General features: G+C 41.4%; 1 protein-coding gene across 2 annotated transcripts in view; it reads right to left on the reverse strand.

Moving 5' to 3' along the window:
* Positions 1–539: 539 nt before the first annotated feature.
* lamb2 (laminin, beta 2 (laminin S)) overlaps positions 540–22,724 on the reverse strand; it is a 47,266-nt gene continuing 25,081 nt past the window's right edge. The window contains exons 9-36 of one of the 2 annotated variants that reach the window (XM_084917872.1): positions 22,407–22,527; positions 22,006–22,194; positions 21,013–21,192; positions 20,805–20,917; positions 17,881–17,960; positions 17,210–17,345; positions 16,965–17,123; positions 16,743–16,870; positions 16,530–16,662; positions 16,267–16,459; positions 15,791–15,934; positions 15,054–15,285; positions 13,757–13,926; positions 13,264–13,299; positions 10,602–10,826; positions 10,282–10,499; positions 10,105–10,201; positions 8,620–8,801; positions 8,330–8,520; positions 6,272–6,456; positions 5,892–6,133; positions 5,500–5,703; positions 4,811–4,955; positions 4,502–4,709; positions 4,274–4,415; positions 2,995–3,171; positions 2,753–2,912; positions 540–1,786 (exon numbers count right to left, since the gene is read on the reverse strand). In XM_084917872.1, coding sequence (XP_084773998.1) covers positions 1,650–1,786; positions 2,753–2,912; positions 2,995–3,171; positions 4,274–4,415; positions 4,502–4,709; positions 4,811–4,955; positions 5,500–5,703; positions 5,892–6,133; positions 6,272–6,456; positions 8,330–8,520; positions 8,620–8,801; positions 10,105–10,201; positions 10,282–10,499; positions 10,602–10,826; positions 13,264–13,299; positions 13,757–13,926; positions 15,054–15,285; positions 15,791–15,934; positions 16,267–16,459; positions 16,530–16,662; positions 16,743–16,870; positions 16,965–17,123; positions 17,210–17,345; positions 17,881–17,960; positions 20,805–20,917; positions 21,013–21,192; positions 22,006–22,194; positions 22,407–22,527 — 4,527 coding nt within the window. In that variant the 3' untranslated portion in view covers positions 540–1,649. The remainder of the gene's footprint in view (positions 1,787–2,752; positions 2,913–2,994; positions 3,172–4,273; positions 4,416–4,501; positions 4,710–4,810; positions 4,956–5,499; positions 5,704–5,891; positions 6,134–6,271; positions 6,457–8,329; positions 8,521–8,619; positions 8,802–10,104; positions 10,202–10,281; positions 10,500–10,601; positions 10,827–13,263; positions 13,300–13,756; positions 13,927–15,053; positions 15,286–15,790; positions 15,935–16,266; positions 16,460–16,529; positions 16,663–16,742; positions 16,871–16,964; positions 17,124–17,209; positions 17,346–17,880; positions 17,961–20,804; positions 20,918–21,012; positions 21,193–22,005; positions 22,195–22,406; positions 22,528–22,724) is intronic. The other variant, XM_084917874.1, reaches the window with a different exon arrangement.

Here is a 22,724-nt window from a genome sequence, read left to right on the forward strand (position 1 = left end):
TATTCTCACAGAAGTTAAGGACAGAGGTCTAGATTTAGTAAGCCTTGTCCCAAATAGGTCTCCATTATCTTGTTAGACTACAGTATGTAGTAGTTTGTCTGTTTGTCTTTTCCTGAAAAATGTATGTAACTTTGGTTTTGCAGCAACTACATTTAAAGCGCACCAAGAAACAAACCCATAACTTCCAAACCCCATTACAATTTTGGCTCATTTACAAAAACTTCAAATCCAAGCAACTACAAATGGCATAAGGTAGGTATTTCAGATCAACCTCAAGTCTTTTGCTTTCTTTTGAGATCTGCCAACACTTAGTGGCAAACCTGGCCAACGGACAGCTGTAAAACTTGCAGTGTAGCAGATTCTGTCAAAAGGGCACATCAAGGACACAGACACAAAAATAGAAATGGGACATCTTGCACCACTGCAAACCCCATGCACATTGGAGCCACAAGACAGCACGGTTAGAAAACGTGGAAACTTCAAATCATTCTGCTTTGTGATAAATGTAATGAAATAACAAACAAACAAACAAACAAACATCTACACAGATTTTTTTTTTAAAGTTATTCATTCATCAAACTGTACACTTTAAAACTTTACAAAGGTTACTTTTGGTATTTTCATTTTGTTAAGCAGTTATCAATCATTTGGCTGCAGCTTCTAGGTGTACCAAAATCATCTGTTACACCTAGAAAAAAAAACAAAAAAACAAATTGGCATGCAAATAGTAAAAGAATGTATGATACTGGCAATGTAAGGCACAATTAAACAGCGTACTACACATCGCTTATTACTATGTCACTTCAATAAACAATAACTCCAAGCTCCATCACAGTATGTGTGATAAACATTCACAATCTGTGCAGCACCGGTTTGGCATTTGGTTGCAATTCTTAACATTCAGTATACAGCCACCCTCCTACTCCAGGCAGCAGAGACAAACAGTTCATTATTTTTCCACATATAAATGTTTATGATTTGTTTCCCTGTTATTTTGCTTGAAGACAAACACGGTAACTGGATTCCTGACTCACACTTCATCTGTGCTTCATTGGACAATTTTATATAGATATATATATAATAAAGGTTCTTATTACAACTACACGGCTCTGTTTGCTCCTTCCTCTGAGGATTTTGTTCTAATTTAAAAAGCAAAATAACAAAATAATACTTAAGAGAAAAATGTGACCGCTGATTGCAACTTCATCCACATTCAATAACAGAAGACAATGGTTAATGGTTAAGGCCTGGACCACCTAACTACAGCTACACCATCACATGGTGAATAAAGGGAAAACATTATAATTTAAAATGATTTAAAATATATAACTTACATTGTTTTTATAATTGAAATCACACATTTTAACATATACATGTGATCTTATTTGCAGTAATAAATGCAAATATATTGTGCTCGAATTTGAATCAGAAATAAAACATGACATCAGACAACCTTTATTTATGTCAATATGATAGCAACCATTGCAAACACTGACAAAACAGGAACATTTGGAGACAAAAATGCACATTCACTTCTGGAGTGACTTTATTTTTTGTTGCGTTTATTGTTTTGACGTGTAACTGTATCTGAAGGAAGCAGCAGACGGAGAAGATGGCGGACTTCTTTCTTTTTGACTTTGAGTGGTGAGTTACTGACATGTGTTGTAGATCTGGATCTGTTTGTTGATGTCATGGAGGATGCTTTTCATCTTGTCCTCCAAACCGTCTAGCTGACGAGCCTTCCCCTCCAGTTTCTTCTGGTTTTCCTCATAGTTTTTTTCCAACTCTGCAGAATCCAGACATTTCAGGAATGGTTACACAGCGAGACATTAGCTGATCGGGTCTTGGCTTTTAAACACACAAAATATCTAATCTGGAGTATCTGGAAAAATGTTCTCAGTCTCAATTTTAGACTGTTTTTAAAACACTGTGAATTAACATTTGGAGTTCCTCAGGGACCAATTGTAGGACCCAAATGTTTTCAGTCATATACATGTTCTTCATTTAGTATTCACATGATAAGGAATGACAGCCAAATAAAGCTAAATATCTATTCTGTTGCCACGAAACCTACTGATGCTCTTAGATGTATTTTAGATTTGTATTTTAATGCTTTGCAACCAAAAAGGCCACAACTCAAGTATTTTACATAGATTTTTAAGCTGAAAGAAAGAGAAATGTTATGAATGAATGTGTCAATCATAATGGGAATGTTATGATCAACACAGAATTTAGCCTGGAAGGAACAGTGTGACATTTAAAATGTTAATTTTATCAAAATTAATCACACCATATTTCATTTAATTAATAACAATTTAGATTTTTTTTTTTTTTGCTTCAATGAAATAAATTCAGTTAATAATTGTGGAGCAAAAGTTGTCAGCTTAATATACTGAAGTTCTCTGCTGATTTGATCTGAGTATGTGAGTATGTTGAGCAGGTATGTTAGTCTTTGAAAAGTCATGTTTATATCAAACATAGTGTATATATTTACACAAGTACTAATGTCTTCTGTTTGGTAAGGTTTATTTGCCTTTTGTCCACGTTATTCTTTTCATAACTGATCATTTCGTTGTATTAATGTCGTTTAAAGACTTGTATTCTTAGAGTGTTGTCAGTCACCTCACATTTTAAAAATGTACACATGTTGCCTACAAGTCAAGATTGACATAATTTAGACAAAATTTGATAAATGTATTCTTTGCAACTATCTGTTTTTGTCCTCCAGACACTCACAGACATTAATAAGTACCTGCAAGCCTCTGTAGCTTTTTCTGGGCATCTTTCAGAAGTTCCTTGGCTTCATCTCTGAGTCTCTCTGCCCTTTTCTTGGCATCCTGCACAGCCTTGGCTTTAGTTTCAACCCGCTGCTGTACCTCATTGTATTTATCTGTCAACTGACCATCCAGAATCTGCGCAGAAAGACAGAAGACATCTTCTTTTATAACAGCCATGTCTGGTTGTTATGAAGCACACACAAACACAAACACACACCTGTTTGGCTTCATTTGCCTTGTCTCGTGCCATGGTAGCTGTCTCTTCAGCTCGGGCAGCTGCCATGCTGTTGCTGGCACGTTTGGTCTTCAAGGCAATGATCTCACGTCTCAGTGTGTTGAGGCGGGCCACGGCATCATTAAGGTTCAGCTCACCATCGGATGTTTCTGACTCAATCTGCGTAGAGTGGGTAAAATAAGTAAAGTTCTTTCTGAATTGAAATTAACGTTATCTAACTGGGATAACTGTCATTATCCCAATTTCACGAATGAAAAAAAAAGCCAAACAAAAAAACTCTTTTAATCTATGGTTATGTATTTTATAACCACTAGGGGGCAGCAGAAACATGCTATAAACAAAACACTGTGATATGTATATTTATCTTTTATAATTAGGGTCATTAAAATCTAGTTTGCTTTTTTTGTTTTGTTTTTGCCTGCTGAAAAAGGAAGTTGTCCAACAGAAACAACTCTTAACTTCCTAAACTATATTTTTTATGTAAAATGCTTAAAGAAATAACCTGTTGTTCAGTTAAGCTCTACTGTGGCTCACAGCCACTGACCAGAGAGATTCTGCAACAACAAACAAAATAGTAGAAATATGACCTTTACGGAAGAAAACCTTTTAAACTTTTCTTTGGGACAAAGTCTGCAAAATTTTCAAACTTTCTTTTTTGTTTTTATTTGGGCACTAAACATGAGGTTTTTGTGTTCTACTGACCACTACAATGAAAGTGCTTTAAGATAACTGTACATATAAGTGCACAAAGGCATTTGAAGTTTTCATCATCACCATATTTGTGCTTTGAAATGTGACTAGTGAGGAGCAGAAATGACAGTGAAACCAAGGCCACGGCTCTGCTCTTACAGTAGGGACTTGTCACACAGTAGGCTCATCCCAAAACAACGCTGTTTTATCATCTTTTTTGTCAGTAATGTTGAGCATCATTAATCAAATTAACATCATGTTGGATTCAGTAAGAATAACATTTAGCAAATGAGACCAGTATACCAGTGTGTGCATTATATCCATACAGATTATGTATGCAGCTAGCTAAAGAAGCTTGCTAATTAGCTGATAATTTAGCACTCAACCCCTTTCATCCATATACAGCAATTTTGGGCTCTAAAAAACTAACATGATGTTGGTCAAAATACTAACACTGAAACTTTATAACTAGGAATCCAAAACCAATGAGTGATGTCACAGCGACTACATCCATCTTTTGTATACAGGCAATGCCCACAATATACATTAAGTGTTATGAATTTTTGCTAACCTCTGTCAGCCGTTTTTTAGTCTCCCCGATGTCAGCTCTGGCTTTTGTTATGGCTTTCTCTGCTGAAGTCTGGGCATTCTTAGCATCCACCAAGGCCTGTTCCACTGTCTCTGCTGTCATCTTCACCCCCTCAGCATGGTGCCTTCACAACAATGAAGCATTAATGACTGCAAGTAGCACAAATAATTCTATACCGATACATTATAATACAGTTTTAAATCTAACTACCTCGCCCTTTTGGCATCCAGCAGCAGTTGTTCGGCCTTGCGGACATCATCCTGCGTCTGCTGCAGGATGGCATCCACATTTGAAAGGCTGTGGACCCGCTCCTTGATTTCATCAGCGAGATGCTTGATTTGAATGGGTGAAGCAGGAATGGAGAGCTCCAACACACGGTTTGCCACTGCCTCAATACTGTCTGGGTCTGCACCTTCCTCTGAGAGAGATATATCAGGATTATTAGGAGGCTAGATTATCAGGTAACATCAATATTCAACAAGGTTTCAGTGATCAATAAATAAATCTTTTGAAGATTACGTGTGAGAAAGTCCCTGATCTGTTTGATGAGGTCTCTCAGGTCATTGTTGGAACGCTCCACTTTGTTCTTGGTAGTGGCGGCTTTATCCAGAGCTGCCTTGGCTTTACCCTTAGCCTCCTCTGCCTGTGTTTTAGCCTCTGCCACCTGGATAAAGACACAAAGGTTTATATCTTTGATAGGGAGATTTACAACTGCACTTATTACTGTGGGTGCAATCAAAATGTTTGGTTACTAGAGTAACCTCAATTCTCTGAAAATCAAGCGAAGTGTCTCACTATAGAAATCACCTTCTGCAAGCTCCTCACACTTCTGTCTGTTTCTCAACCTACTGAGCTAACTGGTCAGACAGAGAACTGACCCAAGCTCTTAATGTTAATATTTGGGATAGGGATGCAAGACTTGTGACAGAGAAGGGTGGTTAAAAATTCCTCCACACTGATGTGTCAGAGTGATAAAGTCATTCAACTACAAATAAAGCCTATACTTCCAGATACTGCTAGAAGTAATTCGTTTTTTGCAGGAATCCAGAGTCCTGTGAAAACCCGTTTCTCTCTCTCTCTCTCACACACACACACACACACACACACACACACACACACACACACACACACACACACACACACACACACACACACACACACACACACACACACCCATCTCATCTATAGATCTGCATATACTCTCATACCTTAGTAAAGAGTCCCTCCACTTCCTTCATAGCTTTGTTCAGCTCCCTCTCTGCATGTCTGGCTCTCTCCAGGGAACTGTCAGCTACTGCCACAGCACCGTTACAGTTCAGGCCTCCACAATGACGCTTCCCCTCATCATCACGGCAACCGGCACCCCCACAGGGGCTTTCTGCACAGGGGGCATCACCTGGGGCACCACAAACCTGTTGGTATGAATGCAAATGTAATTTCACTGGTATGGATATTGCAAGTATATGTGCAGGACTCAGGTACTCCTCTAATCCACAGTGGATAGAGCCTCAATTTATGTCACCTACAAAATAAATATGAGTAAATATGAAACTATATGAGTGCAGACAGCTAAACAAGAACAATAAAGAATAAAACAAACCTTCTCGTTGAGCTTCTTCATGTCCAAGCCCTGTGTTTTGGTGTTGAGCTCTCCCAGAGCACGCTTGTTTGCAGCATTTTTACGGTTGAAGTCGTCTTTCTTTGCAGCAATGAGGCGTTCAGTGCGGCGGCGTGTGTCTGCAGACTGGCTGACTGTACTGGGTTTGGTGGTGGTTGATTCATTAGCCCGCCTCTCTGCATCGCGAGACCTGTTGTAGGAGCTAAGGATGCTGTCATACGCCCCTTTAAGAAACATATTAGATGAGATGCTGATGTTATTTCTGATTGGAGTGAAAAATGGGAGGTAGATGAGGGAATTATGCAAAAAAAATATTCTTACATTTTATTAGACAGAAATTTAAATCAACACAGTTTTCTCACCTAAGAAGTTGGAGTTTTTAAGGATATCCAGCTGGTGGTGTAGCTGCTCTGAAGTGAGGTTAAGCTCTTTGGCCTCTCTTTCCAGAGCACTCAGCTCCTTGCTTGCCTCTGAGTTGCTGTCCTGCACGATGGTTAATTCTCCCTCAAGACTGTTTAAGGTATCAGTGGTCTCACCAATCTGTGCTCTGGTGAGAAAGACAAACATCTGTAACATCTGTATCCACAGACAAATCTGAGTTTCTGAAAGTTGTTTTTTCTTCCCTGGTTTGCTGCATCAGTAAAAAAAAACAAAAACATCTTTACCCCTTCTGTAAATGATGAAGCCTTTGACACCTGACTAAAATCACTGTAGGATTTGTATATATATAATATGTTTGGCTTGAAAATGTAATATATGTTGATAAGATTTCAAATCAAATCAAAAAAATGTCACGGTCCTGGGTCTGCAACTCTTACTCATTCCTTTGGATTTATGAAATATTTACATTCAAGTTTTATATTAGTTAATGTTGAGTTTAGTATTCTCTAGCGCACCTGAGTTTGTTATTTCTAGTTCAAGGTTCTTGTTTTGTTACGTTAGTTCCCTTTCATGTCCAGCCTGTTCCTAGTCTCATCTCTGTTTCTTGTCATCAGCGTCTCCTGTTGTAGTCTGTTTAGTCTCCATGCTTTGTTATCCTTTCTGTCTCCCCGCTCATGTCCCCATGTCTGTCTGCTTTCACTGTCTAATCAATCTAACACATTTGTAGTCCTGTCCCTGTATTTAGCCCTTCCTGTTCCCATAATCTTCTGTGTTTCATCGTTTTGTCTCCCCAGTCAGTCATATATCCATGTTTGTTTATCCCCAGTCCCTGTGTCACATTTTGCCAGCAATAAAGTTGTGATTTTGAGTTTAACATTCGTCTGCAGAGTCCTGAATTCTGGGTCCATTTCCAGCCAACCACATGCCTGCTTCATATGAGACAAACAAATGAGTAGGATGTATACTTCTCTCAATACACTTCAACTGATCAGGGCAAGTTCAACAGTGTATCTTATCATTATCTTTATTCACTTACTCTAACACTGGGGATCAGGATAAACAGTCAGATGAAGCTGGTTATTAATTTTGCTAAATTAATCCCATTTACCCCGGATGTTCACATAAAGGGTTGGTGTTGCCAGCATCTAACCAAGCGGTTTTGCAGCATATCCTTTCTTTCACAGAAAATGATCCCTGCCACGTACTCTGGAGACGTCAAATGGTGATTAAAAATCTATAAAGACCATAACTTACAAAAAAGCGCTGTTGTAAAAAGGGGAAGAGATGATCTTGAAATGGGAAACTGACTCTGGACCCAAATGGGAAAAAGTATAAGGAGGATTTAAACTTGTACGGTGTGCCTTAGACATTCTGCAGCACAGTTTAAAGGCGCACATCATCTTCATTGGTCTAAGGACAAGTTATCAAAAATTCATATAGAACTGGATCCTAAATATGACTGCAGAGGGGCCCCAGCCACACTAATGGACATGCTTTGGTTATCTCTATAGCGACATAGATTGTGGAATAAACTTTTTAGACTTGCTCTAATATATACACTGTATCACTGTTCAAGACGTCCCATGATTGCCATCTCTTCTCCTGAGTAAATATGTTAATGATGTTGGATTATGTTGTTTTGCTATTTGATCTGGCAAAAGATATGATAAAAAGTCCTTGATCAAAAGGTTTTTTTATTTCTACTGCTGGTCCTGCATGTGAGAGCAGATGTTCCTAATATGGTCATCTCAGGCACACAACTCTATTTTGTGAGAAGAGAGGCTCCGCCCACCACTTTGCCAAACCTTCTGTTTACAGGTTGCTACCAGTCAGAATAATAATAAGGTGAAAGGAGCCAGAAATATTTAACTCAGGGTGGACTAAGGCACTCTGGACTGTGTGTCATGCAAAGCTATGAAAGTCGAGTCAAAGAATAAAACTATGGAGCTGGAACTGAGCATGATAAGGAAGATAAGGGTTTATGCTGAAACTATTAGCTAAGTTAAGCGATAAAATAACTGCAGATGAATCTGCTTTACCTAAGATCTTCAATAAGCTCCATTAGGGTAGTGACAGCTGCAGCAGTGGCATTGCGTGCAGTGACAATGTCCTGAGCTTGTGCCAGCTTCTCCTCGAGGTCTTTAAAGGCTTTCTCATAAGGTCCAATAAGGCCAGTGGTCTGAATCTCATGGGCACGCTCTGCAAGAGCCTTTGTGCGCGTTCCCAAGTCCTGGTAATGACAAGAAAGAGAAACAAAAGATTGGGGTTGACACCTAATCAATCAATGATTCAAGGATTAGATCCATCCTCCCCTGCATTAAAGCTGAACCTGCACAATGCGATCCCAGTCCCCAAAACACTGGTGACAGGGCTGGCAGTTGGGGAACTGGCCAGAAAAGCCTCTGGCACACTGGTCACAGCGGACACCCGACACTCCCTGCTGACAAACGCAGTGGCCTGTCACTCGGTTGCACTGAGAGGTCTCAATCCCACGCCAGTCACAGTCACATGCTATAGGGGAGAAAATGAGAGGATAGTTAGTAGAGAACAACCGGAGCAGCACCATATTAGCTTCTGTGAGTCTTCACCTGATGCTGGCTGAACACGGCACACGAGAGGCTCTTATTTTCTTTCTCTACTTTCTTAAAGACACAAGAAGCTTTCTCTTGGCAGCCCTTCCAAACAAGCCATACTTAATCAGTCTTTTTCCAGTTCTACTGTCATGAACTTTAACGTTTAAAACACAAAGTCAGACTTCTAGAGTCTAAGACAAAGCTCTTAGGTTTTTTGTAGTCTGTCTGAGAATTGTACAGTCTGGCCTTGGGCTGAATTTGTTGGAATCTCCATGCTGGGAAGAATGATAGCTTTCTTCACTGTTTTCTACTTGTGAACAAGTTTCTCTCTGTAGGATGATGAACTTCAAATTGTTTGGAAATGGTGTTATAACCCTTCCCTGGTTGATGGGCATGAAAAAAATTACTTCTCACAGATTAGTGATGATGTCATTCCTCCTTGTGGTAGCACATAGCTGGATGCTGCCGACCACCAAACTCCCAAAACATACATAACCGATACATAAAAATCTTTCAGCTGAATTTGAATTCAGAGAAGGTGTACGTTATTTTATACATAACTGCATATTAGCTTAAAACAATGCAAATGTTCTCGTGTACAATATTGCATATAGCCCCTCAAAATTTCCACAATAACAAAGCGCTTACTGCCAAAATCCACCCACACACCAAAGACAAGCTTAGTCACAAATCTCTACTATCACATTTTCTTTATAATGTCAATGTTTGTAATATTACTTTATGGTACAAAATTGTTATAAAAAGTTCAAGATTGCTTTCTGTAGGCTACACATCACAAGGATGCAACTGAGTAACCCCTGTCTAGGGTACAGCAGTGCCTAGAGGATACAACAATACTTAAGAGGGTCTCTAAATCATAACGTTTACATTCTCAGACAGCGTTCTGTGCTTGGGTCCTGCTGCTATTTTCCAAGTGTGCATTTGGAAGAGCACAGAGGTCCCAAAACAAAAGCTAGTGTGCCAAATGAAAATAGTGCAGGTGGATAAATAGTCTCCTTTTGTTGAGACCTGACTAACTAACCTGAGTGACTGTTGTCCAGTTATGGAATACATTTATTTTGAAACTCATTGTAACTAACAGGACTGTGTGCATGTGTTTATCATTCTGTAAGAATACTTTCTTGATTGCAAACAATCTCAAAGCATGAGCAGCAAGAGTTCATCTCTTTAAATCATTTGGTCTCTTTAACACTGTTTTCTCATGTTCTTGTGTCTCACACCTCTGCACTGTGTCCTGGGGTCTCCCCAGAAGTTCTCCTGACAGTCTGTGCATGTCTTCCCTCCAAAGCCATCACGGCACTGACACTGACCAGAGAACTGCACGACAAAAAGGAATATGTCACACAAGCTCTGTATAGTGAAAGCATTCCCACTAAAAAACACAAAGTATTCCCTACCTCATTACACGCAGAGGTAACAGAGTTGTTAGGATCACAGCTGCATGGTTCACAGCCCCTCCCACTGGCCAGGTTCCAGTGGTTGGGGGCGCAGTGGTCGCACGCCAGACCTACGACATTTTGCAGACACTGGCACTGGCCTGTGGCCCGCTGGCACACGCAGTCCTCGCGCTCAATACACTGGCTGCGTTCAGTACCCAGGAAGTTACATGTGCACTCTGAAGGGGAAAAAAAGGCTAAATAAGATTTCTTTTGATTTCTGAAGTATCGCTAACGTGCAACACAGAGCTTTTTCTTATCACAGTGAAAGTGATTCTCACTCCTGCAGTTTCGTCGGGAAGCATCCCCGAAATAGCCGCTCTTGCAGATGCCACAATTGGGACCTTCAGTGTTGTAAAGGCACTTGTTACACTCTCCGGTCTGACTGTCACAGGCGTTCACGTCTGACATGTCTATGTTGTTGTTACACTGGCACGGCTGGCAGCGCCCTCCTGGCTGCGAGGGGTTACCGTAATAACCCGGGGCACATTCCTCACATCGGGCACCTAGGTTGGGAAAAAGAAGAAGAAATTGTCATTATTTATGGCCAGAGCAGAGAGGAAGAAGATATGATGGCAAAAATAGTTTTACATTTTCCATTTTGTGCCGTGATTTTAGGATGAATGATCCAAGAAGAAGCAGGAAAGTATGAAATTCCAGTGTTAGAATCAGTAGACAATCTTGGTTTAAAAAGTTATACGGCCCCTCATCATGAACAGATTCTCAAGTCCTTTCTACTAAAAGAAACCTGTTAGTCTAACACTTGGCTAAACCCATTTTTTAAAGCAAGGAAATTATTACATAAATCCAATATTTTACTAAAGCAGTCTGTTATGTAGCAGTTCTGTTACTTGCCATCACTCAAAAGGGTTTTGTTAACCAGTTTCATTAGTGAAGCATCTTTGTCCCCACATTCTTCTCCAGGACATTTTGTGGCATCATACTACACCTGTGATCACATACATAATGGCTTATAATATTTACGTTCAGTGATTTTAGCATCATGCCTTCATCTGCTAAGGTTTTCTGTTCTGTTTCTGTGCCTCTGCTGTGTTCCTGGTCTCATGTCCCTAGTGAAGGTTTGTTCTGTATTCTTGTTTTCCTTGTTGTCTGTCGTGTGTTGTATGCTTGTCTTGGTTCTCTGTCACTACGTCGTCCCTATATTCCACGTCTAGTTACTTTTGTCTCTGTGCTCCATGTTTCCTCTGTTCCCGAGTCTGTCATGTTTCCACGTCTCAGTGTCTAGTCCGCGTCTTTATGAATGTCTCATTTGTCCCAGCTGTGTTCCCACCTGTTCCCCCATCCTCTCGTTGTCCTGCTTGCGTATTTAAGCCCTGTGTTCGTCTCTGTCCGTTAGTTTCCCAGTTTTTTAGTGTTTTGGTTTGAGTTCATATTTCGAGTTCCTTGCTTTCGGTTTTGTTTTTTATATTTGTGAAGAATTATTTCCAGCAATAAAGCTGTTGTTTTCAGTTAAATTCCCATCTTTGAGTCCTGCGTTTGGGTCCTCATCCTGAATGAAGAACCTCAAGCTGTTTGCAGGTAAACTAGGTCTGGGTCATCGATTTCTCTTCCAACACCACAAAGACCCAAAACATACATCACTCCTGGTGTAGAACTACCTCCAGACGTCCAAGGTGAACATTAATGACTGACCTGCACAAAGCCCTGACTGTAATCCCACTGAAAATCTGTGAGGTAAAGACCATCAAGACTGAAGACCAAGGTCCGTCCCAGAGGACCACTGTATATAGAAGCTTGAGAGACTCGCCAAAGAAGAATGGGGCTGGTGACATTTTTTAGACTTGTTGAAAACCACAACAAACAACTGCAGGCTGTTCAGCAAGAAAGGATGCAAAATCCACTATTAACATCACGGGGTGCTGATAATTTTGGCCATGGTAGTTTTTTTTTTATAATTTTGTGTGCAAACTAAGATAGCATAAGCATCTAAAATAAAACTAGGATATTTGGAAATTCCTTTCTCTGTTTCAACAGAACTTGGGAAATAATGTAAAAAATAAAATTTTGATAGGTGGCCTAATAATTCTGTCCTAATCTGTAATATACTGTATTATGTCATCAACTACTGCTTCACACAGCTTTGACAGTCAGTCATCAGTGTCTTCATAGATTATTAGCTGTCCCTTAAAAGTTGGACATCAAAGCCGAAATACTCGGCATACCTGAGCCAAGCAGGAACTGGAGCACAGAAGAAACTTAGAGAAAGAAAGAATGAGAATGTGGGGAGAGGTAAAGTCAGGCTGCACTGGCAGCACAAACACTGAAGTACAGAGAGGATTAGACGACAGCAAAGTTGGATGGAAGACAAGAATGAAGGGGAGAGGAGGTCAAAGGGAAGAAAAAACAGTGTGGAGCAGAAAGTGGGAGCTGTGGATATAAAGAAATAATCTGCATTTTTAGGGCCTGCAGTGCTCCATTATGCTTTATCTATGGAGTAAATAAAATACAAATAAATGTGTTTATCTTGATTGTATGGCCATATTGCCACAATTGCTAACACTCTCAACATCATTAATTCACAAAAACAGATGAAACCTGCTCAAAACACAAAACTGACCCAGACTCACGCCAACATTACGCTTCCTTTGCACTTTAAAAGGTATATTTTTGTAAGAACTGCTCAAAAACACTGAATCTGGGTCAGGCCCTTGTATTAGGAGCATTTTTACAGATGTGGTTCAAATGTTATTTCTACACTTCTAATGCTGTTTAAACTTCTAATTTCAGGTGCACAAAACTCACAGACAGTCACAGAAAAGGATTTGGCATTCTTTGAGCCAGGTCTCACTCAGGAGTGCACTGTGGCACAGCACCACTGATGGGAGGGGTGCTGAAGCCATGCATGGGTAGGAATGGTGGAGCGGAAAGTGAGGGTTGGTGGACAGGGAGGGGAAGGGAGCAGGGTCAACCATCATTACTCACGCTTAAAAATGTTCGCCCCGGAGCGTTTAACAATCCCTGCGCCAGTAATACAGGGGAGGGAGGAAACAATAAAGGTTACCATTCACCAGAAGCCGCTGTCAAAGAATCATCCTTACCTCGTTTCAGTTACAGCCTCTGCCCTGTCTTAACTTGTGTTATCACTGTAGCTTGTAGACTGTAAGCACTGTTTCAGATTAATATCAATCATTGAGGTTATTCAAATCACAGGATATGCTACAAAATCAGCTACAAAAACAATGCTGATGAAGCACAAGTGACATAAAATACTAATATTTCATGGTTATCTTTCAGTGACACAACTTACAGCTGAATATATATCAGATAAGTAGTATCACAAAGTATTTAAACTGTGTGCAACTAAAGCTAGCACACACACATCTGGTCTCACCAGTCAGTGTCACGTGCTGAGGATGAGGAACAAACAGAAGTTAAGGTACAGAGACAGTAGGAGAGTGCACTGACTCAGGTTTACCTGTGTATCCTTGGTTGCAGTTGCAGATGATTTGTCTGTTACGACTGTCCTGATAACAAGACACGGCAAAGTGGCGTCCGCTGTTGGGACCATCTGGGCAGGGGCACGGACGACACTGACCGCCGGATGCTGTGCCCAAAATTGGATTGCCATAGTAACCATTGGCGCACCTACAGAAATGACAAGCTGGGTGACTCAGGTGAACAGGTGTGCTGCTGTTACAGCAGTGTATATTGAATTTAAATGTGGCTAAAGTTTCAAATAGTAAATATGTAGCACATGTACAATAACCTCTGTGAGCTAAAAGCTCCAAATGTTCTCTTTCTTTAGGGGTGTTTTTCTGCAATGCTGATTCTGTTAGCTTAGCACATATTTCCTGGTACAGTCATCACTGGCTGTGTTGATGAGGAGGTGTTGCTAAAATGCACTGCAAATGTAAACAGTCAGTTTCGAACTGACTGGGATGCCCGGCGAGTATTTGAATGCCAGCTACAATAAGGAGTGTTCAAAGTGGTGGGATACATCCTGGACAGGCTGTCAATCTGTCACATGGCGAACGCAGAGATACAGACATCCACCCTCGCATTTACAACTACAGCCACGGTAAAATCACCAGTTAATCTACTGTGTTTCCTTAACATGCGGGAGGAGACTGGAGTACCCACACAACACAAGTCCACAAGAAAGGTGGATTGAACCCAGGATTATTGATTGATTGATAATACTTTATTCATCCCGAGGGAAATTGGGTTAAGGCTGCCAGCCTTGCCAGCGCCATCTTACCCTTCTGACCGATTGCAGTGAGGCACCGGTGCTAACCACTGTGAAACAACACAGTTTTACTCAAAGCCACTGTTTGCAGTAATGCCTTACAAAGTACGCCATCAAAGTGCTTTTTTGCTCTGATGTGTGAACCGTTAGCTTTCTTTTGTGTCTGAAGCTGTTTGTAGTGTTTCCTTTCATATTCTCTGGCTTCTTGCGTGGCCAGATGCCACTTTACATAATTTCCCCTAGGGATCAATAAAGTATTCTGATTCAGATTCAGACTTAAATTTAATCTGTATATCTTTGGATTATTCATTTAAGATGGAATCAAAGTAAAAGAAAATCAATATTTTGTATTTAAACCTATCCCTAAATGTTTAAGGCATCATTGGTGACAACTCCAGCACTAGCGAGTCATAACTCTAACCCTATATTTTGCAAACATTTTCTTTTTTTGTCTAAACTTTTGAATAAAATCATTGTTGATGATCTCATCCACAAGATTCCAAGCAAACTAGTGCTGTATCATCACCTCTCACACTTGTCCCCTCCAGTATTATCTCTGCAGCTGATGCAGGCGCCGGTCCTCTGGTCGCACTGGTCTGCATGCCCGTTACACTGGCAGGGTCGGCAGCTCGGGAAGCCCCAGTAACCCGACTGGCATCTGTCACAGCGCTGACCGAATGCTCCCGGACGGCACTGACACTGACCGGTAAACTTGTCACAAAGTCGGGTCACGGAGCCGTCCAAACTGCAACTGCAGGCTTGACAGAGAACAGACAGAGATTACAAGAGGAAATTAAAAAGGATGAGAGGGTTTTAGAAGGACATGATGGGAAAAGAAGAGGAGGTGGGAGAAAGAGTTGAACGTAGAAATAAAAAAAAGAGGCTTTGGGCATAGCAAAGTTGCACTGACAGGCAGTAGAGGGCACCAGATGCATTGTACACAACTCATTAAAAGAACTGTAAATGTACAAGTACTCAATTCAAGCTCACTACTCAACACCTGTAATGTTGCTGGTGTGAGTTGACAACAGGTTCCACTAAAGAGTGCTTCAGTAGTTCTTGACTTGTATGACACTTTAGTTTGTAAAGAGTCAGGCTATCTCATAATACTTTGCTTTTCCATCCCTACTAATGTTTAACTTCTCATCGCCACTAATGTTTAAACTTACTGAGGAAATGTTTAAACATTAGCAGCTGGAAAAAAATATGGAATGGACCTGCAGGAAAAATGAGAAAGGCCTGAGCTGGATCTGCACTTCTCACCTGTGCAGCCTGAGGGCCCAAAGCCATACATTCCTGGAGCACACTGGTCACAACGTCGACCAATCACATTGGGTCTGCAGCGACACTGGCCTCCCCGGACATCACACAGAGAGCTGATGGACCCCTGAGGGTCACAATTACAAGCTGGAGGACAGAGAAGCACCAGCATCAAACCACCGGATCCAAACATGTATTATAAACAACAATCACAATGAGAGAAAAAGAGGAAAGAAGTGAAGCTAAAGTCACCAGTCTGGAGCGCATCTCGAAAATGATAAGATAAATAATGAGTGATTTAAGGCGTTTCTGAGAGTTGCATTTAACTTTAAGGAAGACAATAATGGCAAAAAGCGATTAATAATGGTGTCATAAACACTGTTAATTTCACTGATGTTGTCTGAGATCATGCAGGCTCCAGGAATATAAACATATAATCATAAAGTCATACAAACAGATAAGCTTTATTTGTAACTCACGCAGAGCTCCATCATTAATGATAGCGGACATGCTGCTTATCAGCTTGGCACAGGTGTCACTCATCAGTGGGCGCGTCACACTCTTTGCCCCATCGTGACAGTGATACCGCTCATAGGTCTGCCTCCTGATGTTGGAGGCTGGATCTCCTGCATTGAACATCTCCATGGCGGAGTGCCGTGGCATCAATGCGATCTGGAGAAGAAGGATTTGTTAAAAAGGCAAGAAAACGCCTCTTATTTTAGACAGCTGAAATGCGTCTCACAGAGTCCACAAGAAGGACGGCGTTGGCTGCTCCATTGAGGATACTGTTGGCATCCTGATAGCGTCTGAAGTCCAAGCGGAGGGTGTAAGTCACGTCTCTCTCCAGACACAAAGGCTGAAGAGGCACCACAAACCTGAGGAGAATGCAGGCAGCGCACAGTTACCGTACACCAGTACTAACACGCATCTGTGTGCAAATGTGTGATTCACAGACCTTGCTGCAGCAGGCAGAGAGACAATGAGCCTGTCATCGTCGGGGATGGTGTTTCCACAAGGGCTGCTGGTAGGAATCGGCCCTGGACGGATCACCGTTACCTGCACCTCCTCCCAGTCCTGGGGCATCTGCATCGAAACATTGTGCATGGTAAGCATGTATTTGCGGACTCCTTTCATTTTCTGATGACACATGACACGGTAGACGAACAGTCACATATACCTGCGCCTCATAGCGGATGAGCAAATCATATTCCATGGAGTAGGGAATGTCGCCAATACGGAACTCCAGTGTTCCACCTTCAGGTACCCGGGAAAACCCAAGACCTGTCCACATGGCAGGTCGGCCAGGCTGATGCTCCCTGATGTCCACCACACAGCCCTGAGAACATAAACATGGACGACATGCTTGTAGAGGTTTCTTCTCACTAAAGAGCCTGACTACCAATGTGTGACGGCCTCACTCACCCGTCCCATTGTGGCGCTCTCAGCCTCATAAAGAAGGTGATCCAGAGCCATAAAGAAATATCCAGACTCCACCTGTGTACACTGGCGCCCTGTTATGTGACTGCGGCAGCGGCACTGACCGCTCTCTATGGAGCAGCTACGAATAATACATACATCTTGTCAAATCACTGCCATAACATAACTGCACCCATACCAGAAGATCTGTGATGCATAGTAGTACTTTGCTATTGTTTGGGATGTGATGGGAAGGTTTAATTACTATTTATGATGCTATTCATTAGCTTTGTCCTGATGAGTTGGATGAAAAGTTAAGAGATGACAAGATTTATTACAAGTCATTATGCTGAAACTGCAGATGTGGTTACGCTTTGGCTAAGATGATTGTGTGTACCAAACATATCAAACAGAGCTGCAAAATAAGTATTCAGTGGCCCTAGTTCAGAAAATAAAGCACTATTGATTTTTCCTGTAGTTAAAGTTGACTCACAGAACTTCTAAGCTGGATCAGCATGGATCAGCTTGGATAAAAAGATTACATTTTTCCTTTTGCTTTTATCCTGCTGAGTACACCAGCTAGTATTTTGAGCAGACATCCATCTAAGAATGGTTTTAAAAGGTCCTCTAAGCTGTAACAGACTCTAACTGTTGACTCGACTCAGAGCTGCACTCACTGGTTGTCCAGTGCTCCTCCAATGTCACACTCGCAGTCTCTGCAGCCGTTCAGGTCATGGCTCAGTGCCCAGTGTTCTGGCTAGAAACACACGAGGACAGACAGAGGGCAGGTTGACTGATACAGACGAGCAGAGTAACCATGCAAAACACTAGTACCATACACACTACTGTATCCAGCTCTGTAGTCCAATAAAACAAGCTGTGGGGCACCACTACTGCCCCGATGGTTCAACTTTACTTTGTCACACTGTCTTCTCACTCAGAAAAAGCTAAATTGACAGTGTGCTACATGTTTTTGCAGTCAGCAGTTTCACTTTTTACTTTTATGTTTTGCCTGCTAAACTGATACTTTGTGGTTTCTCCATTAGAGAAAAAGTTGGTTATTGCTTATTGTGTGCTCTGGTTCCAGCCTCACATCCATCTCTCTGCGGTGACACTGAAGGATATGGATGAATGTGCATTCACCCTGATAATTTATAATATATAATAATATATAATTAAAGTTTCAAAGCAGTGACAGGGTGCTTAAAAATAGTTTTCCACTGAACATTAATCCTCCTAAAAGCAGGGTTGTAAAATAACAGGATCCACTTGTGGACCAGGTCCAGACCTGACCATTTAGGGCCTGCTGTAACCCACACCAACCGGACAAGCCACAAATCCCTGGGCTAAATTTAGACGCATGACCCAGGCAGGAGCTCACATTCCTGCCTACACTATTCCTGGCTGAGTAGGGGGGTTTTGACAAGAGAACGAACTATAACAGGAAGCTGATCACCTTCTGGCCAGAGAGGGTGTGAGGAAATGTCAAACTTAATTTGATGCTGTTGTAATTAAACTGTATCAACTGTGATGTGAAATACAGCATGTAAAAAGGGGGAGGAGTGGTTTAAAAGAAAGAAGCAAACTAAGGAGGTCTGAGTTGTTGAGAGGGAACACTGCACGGCTGTGAACGCTCTCAGCTGCCAAGTTACCTTTCAGGACCTTTGCTGCAGGTAATTCCCCTGTTCTCTGTCTCACCTCTAATGACTCTAACTATCAAAATGGCAGCAAGATGTTACTATGTTACAACTATATTAAAGCATTGCTTACAGTGTTGGTCAAGTTACTTGAAAAAAGTAATCAGTAACTAATTACCAATTACTTCCCCCAAAAAGTAATCCCGTTACTTTTCTGATTACTTATTTTCAAAAGTAATTAATTACTTAGTTACTTAGTTACTTTTTAAAAACACGATTTACAACCTGAATAGGTGATAAAGCGATAGATCTCTCAGCCCAATTCTACTTTTTCTACATAATCCATCATACAAAATGTAATCAAATGGAAAAGTCTCTTTTTAAAACTTGTTTTATTAGTTTTAACCTTTTAACTTTATGCATCAAGCAAAAATTTAATCATATGCACCATTCTCTGACTGGAAGAAATTTGTTTAACATTTAAACTTATTTTCTGCACATTCCAGCACATAAATTTTTTTTTTTTTTTGTGTTTACACTCACTCTTTCAAATAGATGCAAGTAAAACACAGCAGAAAATAAATAAAATCAAAGACTAGCGGTCCTGTTGCTCTATTTTCACCTGTAAAGCAGGAGTGGCGTAGGCGGAGGTTTACCCTGGTGCAGGTGTGCTGCAGCGGTCAGTTGAAGAATCCGCGAGTTTCTCTGTGAGTTACCCATTACGTGGTAGCGCACTCCCGGTGCTTGCTTGGAAGTTTGGGGGGGGTTTTTCGCTGTAAAAAGAAGTTTTCTTCCCACGCACAACGGACACTAATGTTTTTGTCACTTTTTATGGAATCAAACTCAAAGTAAGGTCAGTACTTCCACGCTTTAAACGCTGCACGCTCATACTCTCTCCCGCACTCGATATATGATCCATTGTTGATCTGCACACAGCTGTTGTCACAAATGTCGCACTCGCTTACGTCACTGTCATGAGACATTCTCGCAAAAAAATCACGGTTTTAGTAACGCAGTAACGCAGCGTTCCTACGGGAAAGTAACAGTAATCTAATTACCGTTTTTGCAATAGTAATCCCTTACTTTACTCGTTACTTGAAAAAAGTAATCAGATTACAGTAACGCGTTACTGCCCATCTCTGATTGCTTACCACTTCACCACTCTGGCACACCAGCATGACATGACCTCACCTGGCAAGTTTATGCCCCATTTGGATGGTATAAATGATTTTTTGTAACATATATATATTAAGTGTTTTGTTTTATTTAAAAAAATTAATTGTTTTTTAAAAATCGCTCTCTAGGAATATGAATCTGTACACCTAAGGCGGACATTTAGGTCACATCAATTTCACAACCAAATGTTGCTTGAACTTTAGTTTGTTTACACTTTTTAAACAGCTGGGTGTTCTTCAGATGTCTTCCAAACTTTTACTTCTGATCCAAAGTTAACCTAAATTGATTTATTTGGTTACCAGCTTAACCACTAGGACATTAAACCTGTAATCAATGGAAATTTGCTCAGTGGGTGAATATGAATTTCTGGCTATCACTTTTCAGCCAGATCTAGACATAAAGCCCAAGAATGACTGACCGGCTTTAGTCTGGAAAACACCTTTGTGGCGGGGCGTGGCCTGCGGTGTCGTGCAGGGAAGGCGGACGCACCTGCACGGCGCCGGCAATCATGCCCCGCCATCTTAAATATGGCACTGTGGTGGTTGTTGTTGGTGATGTGTGTGGCTGGTAGTGGGAGAGCTGCGGCCGTTCACTGTGTGTTTAACAACAACTGTGAAATAAAGCATGCTTAAGAGCATTGACATGTCACCGGGTCTGCCGTGGTTAATCACAACCTTCTATGGGTTACTGCTGTTTGTGGGGAAAGAGACAAAGAGGGAGTACATAAAATGAAAAATGAAGACATTTAAGACAAGTCTAAAACATTAAGTGCGTTTGTGACATCGTACCAGACACTGGTCACAGCTGCGTCCAGTGACAAGACGCTTGCAGAAGCAGTCTCCGCTGACTGGGTCACACTGGGAGCTACCTGACACTGTTCCTCTGGGGTCACACTGACAAGCTGGATGTAGGTGGGGGCATAGGGTGGAGATAGTAGTGAGTAGTAGACAGAGACTATTCAGAACTTGTGTGACTGCTAAGAGAGGATATACTCACGTTGGCAGCCATGAGGGTTGTCAGTGCTCAGACCAAAGAAGCCTGTCTTACACCTGTCACAGCGCGGCCCCTCCACATTAGTCTTGCACCGGCACTGACCTGCCACCATGCCGAGAGACGGGTCCGTGTGGCTGTCGCACATCCCCCCATTCTGTGAACCGTCTGGGTCACAGTCACACGCTGCGGGAAAAACGTGCAGCATTAAATGATGAAAATCTACACTTAGTCTAGTTTGTGTGGTTTCTGCTGTGAATCCAGCGATTTTCATAAAATACTACATGGCCCAGTACAGGTCCATGCGGAGGTTTCTATAACACTGTTAATATATCCTCCAACAAGAAGCATCAGCTCTCACATTGACAGAATAATTACTAAACTATTTAACTTAATTTTAACTTCATCAAACTCGTCTTAACCAGAGGCGGAAACGTGAAGCCTGAAGTGCACATGCATTGATTATAGACTTTTAAAAGAACTTTTGTGTGGATAAATACAGCACTACACACAGAGCACTTTTAACCCCTCGAAACTGCAGCTGCAGTTATGGTATATCCAAATCCAGGCTAGCCACTTGGCCCTGTTTCCATTGTTTGTGTTTAAATAACGCCACAGGTAAAGGTCCAGGCATGCTGCTATGTTAGCTGTATCCAAAAGCTACACAGAACTTTTCAGGCTTGTCCTTAGACCTATTCCTGCCAACGAGGGAAGAGTCAATGTTATGCAAAGAATGCTTTTGTAAAAGAAAATACACCACAAACAACCATTTCTTCTTCTTCATGGTAAAATCAGCCTCTGTTCTCATTCGTAGTCATACCTACACAGTACTACTATGATCATGCTGGCTTTTGGAGGACTGCACACAAGTTTGTGCCTGAATTCCCACAATCTCTCACCCCGCGTAGCCAAAGAGCTGTGCAAGCAGGCGGTAAATCCTGCACAACACAGCAAATGTGAATATTTCAAAGAAGCATTCCTTTTTTTTATCAGACTCACGTATGCAAACTCTTGGGTCTCTTATATCCTTGACAGGGTCTTTGTAGTAGAAAGGTTTGCATATCTCACAATGGTGTCCCATGGTGTTGTGCTGACAGTCATCACACACTCCTCCGCTGACATTTCCCGTAGCCAAATACACCGCCATGTCAAAGTGACAGGCTGTCGAGTGGCTGTTACAGTTACACTCTGAAGAAAAAACAGGTTTATTTCATGTTAATGAGTCCTTCCTTATAGATTATTAGTCCTTTACTTCTATTCCTTCTTTTTAAACTTTTATTGAGGTGTTTAACAGATATACCAGTGTGTGAGCTATTTCACTTTCTATTCTCATAAACCTACAACAGTTACAATGAATGATTTCAGAGCTAAATGTAACCAGCTCATTCATCCGTACTCACTCTTGCAGGCATTGGTGTTGCGTCCTTCAGCTGGCCTCCAGGGGTGGTCGTTGTAAAAGTCGTCGCACTGCTCACAGTTCAAACCCTTAGTGTTATGGTTACAGACACACCTGCCGTGAACCTTAGCATGAGATAAGAAGTAAGGGAATGGGGGCTTAAAGAAGAACACTGAAATGATGAGAAAAATCAGGCTGTAATGTGCTAATTAAAGGCACTGCTCTGTATTCTGTACCGTAGTCTGTGCACACAGTCAAGCACGCTTACACCCTTTGCCATGGTACTGGGTTGAATGTTTCACCATTAGACCTTTACCAAGCA

The sequence above is a fragment of the Perissodus microlepis genome, chromosome 20 (genome assembly GCF_051167445.1).
Source record: "Perissodus microlepis isolate ML-2025 ecotype Zambia chromosome 20, ASM5116744v1, whole genome shotgun sequence".
Taxonomy (NCBI): Eukaryota; Metazoa; Chordata; class Actinopteri; order Cichliformes; family Cichlidae; genus Perissodus; species Perissodus microlepis.